Source organism: Phytophthora parasitica (genome assembly GCF_000247585.1).
Source record: "Phytophthora parasitica INRA-310 unplaced genomic scaffold supercont2.8, whole genome shotgun sequence".
NCBI lineage: Eukaryota > Oomycota > Peronosporomycetes > Peronosporales > Peronosporaceae > Phytophthora > Phytophthora nicotianae.
The window spans coordinates 1,733,921-1,736,844 of NW_008648994.1; the positions used below are offsets into that span (position 1 = coordinate 1,733,921).

Genomic DNA, 2,924 nt, shown 5'->3' on the forward strand with positions numbered 1-2,924 from the left:
CAGGTTCCGACAGATTCTCACTTCTGTTGAGGTACCCCCTTCGACAGATTTCTAGGCTGGTCACATATTAGCTAAAAGTGAATAAACTTGCTTTCACTATGGTCATTTAAATCCATGTACCGAAATCCAGAATATTGATCATTTATCATGCCGTATTCAAGTTGGTTGGCCGTAGCACTGAAACTTACTCAAACTGGATGTTCCTGGATACATGGTTTACCAATATCGGGTACTGAAGTTCTCGGATTTTTCTTCAGTTTTTTTTTTAAGATTTGAAGGAATCCATTCTATATTCTATTAATGCTTTGAAGTATTTTTATAGCAATAATTGCTTTTTTTACATTAATATTTCGCGTAGTGTCAATAGCAAAAGATTTCACGAAATGAAATTCTGATCAGTCCTAACGTGATCGTAGTATTTACACATTCGTGGTTGTAAGTTTTACAGCCATATTATCTATAACGCCTTGGATCGTAGGGAAACAAGTTTTTTTTTGTAAGCTTAATTAAAAGCGGCTGATAGTGGTACAACCTTTTGCTTTTTTCTGAGAGCTTATCCAGGCAGATTATCGATGAGTACAGTGTACATGTAACAGCATACCAAATTTGGTAAATGGGAAATCGAAGCGGATACTAATTATCAAAAGTGCAATCCGTGCGCAGCTCACTTACTGTAATTAAAACGTAGACAACACAAGCAAATACATTGAATCTTCGTAGTTGACTGTACTTAGTACAACATTATCTAGTTAGTAGAACCCTTATTCTGCAGACTCCACCAAGATACTAGCGGACCGAAGGACAACAACATGTTCTGGTACTATGGGATACAGACTATATAAAACAGAAAAAAAAACGGCTCCAATAGCCACACTCCTTGAAGATCGACAACCCAACAACTTTGACTTGCAGCACAAGTCCCAAAATGCATTCGAGGGGCTAATTCCGTGTGGTAATAGAACGAATCAGATTGCTGGAAGCATTATAAGCCGATTCGATTGGGTATAAAATGATATTTTCCAGATATTTTTCAATACATACATAGAATCTTTATGGTTGTACATTTTAGCAAGCTCTCGTAGGTTGTTCACGGGCCGAATCAGCGCCAAATGCCGCGGCGAAATAGATCATGCGCGTAGTTTTATAGATGTTGGGTTCTAGATTAAAGTATTTATAATCTCAGCTTGCTCTTCCAACCATTTTGCTAGTGCGGTGACCCTGCGGCGCGTGCAAGTAGACCATGTTTTGAGGTAGCCTTGTATCGATCTTTGAGTGGCAATGCTTGCTTCGCAGGCTTCAACGGCTCGCAGTGCGATACGATCTGTAAGGGTAAAACTGGGTCAAACCGAGAGAAAAAAGCAAGGATGAACGGATTCCGCAAAAATTTTATCTGTTAGCTTTTCTCTAGGTACTTCCTCTTGGAGCTTCGATAATCTGTGTTTGAGCTTCGATAATCTGTGTTTAGGCTGCCTTCCGGGCTAGATTATACTGCTTTAATTCGGTAACGTTTCTAGTATGATGGAATAGCCTTTAAAAGCGACAGAGTAGCCAATCTTCTTCTCTTTTGGCTCACGAAATGCCCCCGCCGGATGCACGGCAGATGTCAAGTCGTCGCGAGTCCAAGTAGGTTAGACTTCTACACACACACACACACACACACACACACACACACACACACACACACACACACACAAAGAGAAAATGTGTGGCTAGCAATCCTGTTCGCGACCAAAGACCGATAGCCAGGCCTCTGCGATTTGAATTATCGTATTGAATAATATTGCATATTGGGAATGCAATAATGTATTGAGGAGCGAGTAAAAATGCAAGCATTTTTTCAGCATTTTATCAGTTATTCTAGGGTTAATACTGTCCACCAAAACTACTGGTTGCCACCACCTCGAAAGAGACTTTACGAGCCTTGTGCAATCTCCTCAGCTCATTCGACCTTTTGCAGTCATCCCAACAACTCTCCAGCCCCCTTTCGCTCTAGTCCCCAGACTCGTCGCCATGAATTTCACGAACAAGGACATCGGTTCGTTACTTTTCACCGAGGAAACACCCAACAAGGCAAAATGCTGTGTGTGCGGCAAGATCTACAAGCAAGGCAACGGCTACACAAACCAGATGCACCACCTCCTGAAGATGCATCCTGACTACCCGCGACTGGCTAAAGCTGCTTTCCGGCGCGGCAACCCGCTGGGGCTCACCATGGCCGACCAACGGACCAACGAAATTTTCCGCTCGATCGAGTGGTGTGTGCTGGACCGCATGCCAGTAAGCTTTTGCGAGCGAGCTCTGGTTCGTAAGAATGCTTCCATGGTGCCTATGGCTGCCTCAACGTTGCAACGACACATCGACCTCCTCTACGGATACGTGCGCGACGTCATCGCTGCCAAGCTTCCTGAGAAGTTTGGGTTGGTTCTCGACGGCTGGTCGAGTGGTGGTCGCCACTTCATTGCGATCATGGCTGTGTACCATGATGCTTCTGTGAATAACGTGGGGGGTAGGAAGCCTGGCTATGATGAGAGCATTCAATGCGTGTCACGCCGCTTTGTCTTGCTCGCATTTTGCCCTCTGGGCGATGAAGAAGACCTCGGCGCTCAAAGCTTGCTTGACCTGATAGCGGACACGTTATCAACCTTCAACAAGCCTTGGGAGTCCGTGCTCTTTTATGATTGGTGATAATTGTTCCGTCAACCAGGCTGTTGGCCGAAAAGTTGGAGCTTTGCCTTTCATTGGCTGTGCGAATCACCGTTTTCAGCTGGCGGTGAACGCGTATCTGGCTGATCATGAACCCATGTTGGCCAAGATACACGCGCTCATGAAGCACCTGAGCACCATCAAGTGTCGTGCTGCCCTTCGCAAGGTGACCTCTCTAGCGCCCGTCATGCGCAACGCAACTCGTTGGTCGAGTACCTTCA

General features: G+C 45.0%; 1 protein-coding gene across 1 annotated transcript; it reads left to right on the forward strand.

Moving 5' to 3' along the window:
- Positions 1-2,010: 2,010 nt before the first annotated feature.
- Positions 2,011-2,685, forward strand: PPTG_06071 (hypothetical protein; the record flags this gene model as incomplete). The annotated part of the gene is made up of 1 exon (XM_008899834.1): positions 2,011-2,685. One exon carries the CDS (start codon positions 2,011-2,013, stop codon positions 2,683-2,685), a length of 675 nt encoding a protein of 224 aa, XP_008898082.1.
- Between the last annotated feature and the right edge of the window lie 239 nt (positions 2,686-2,924).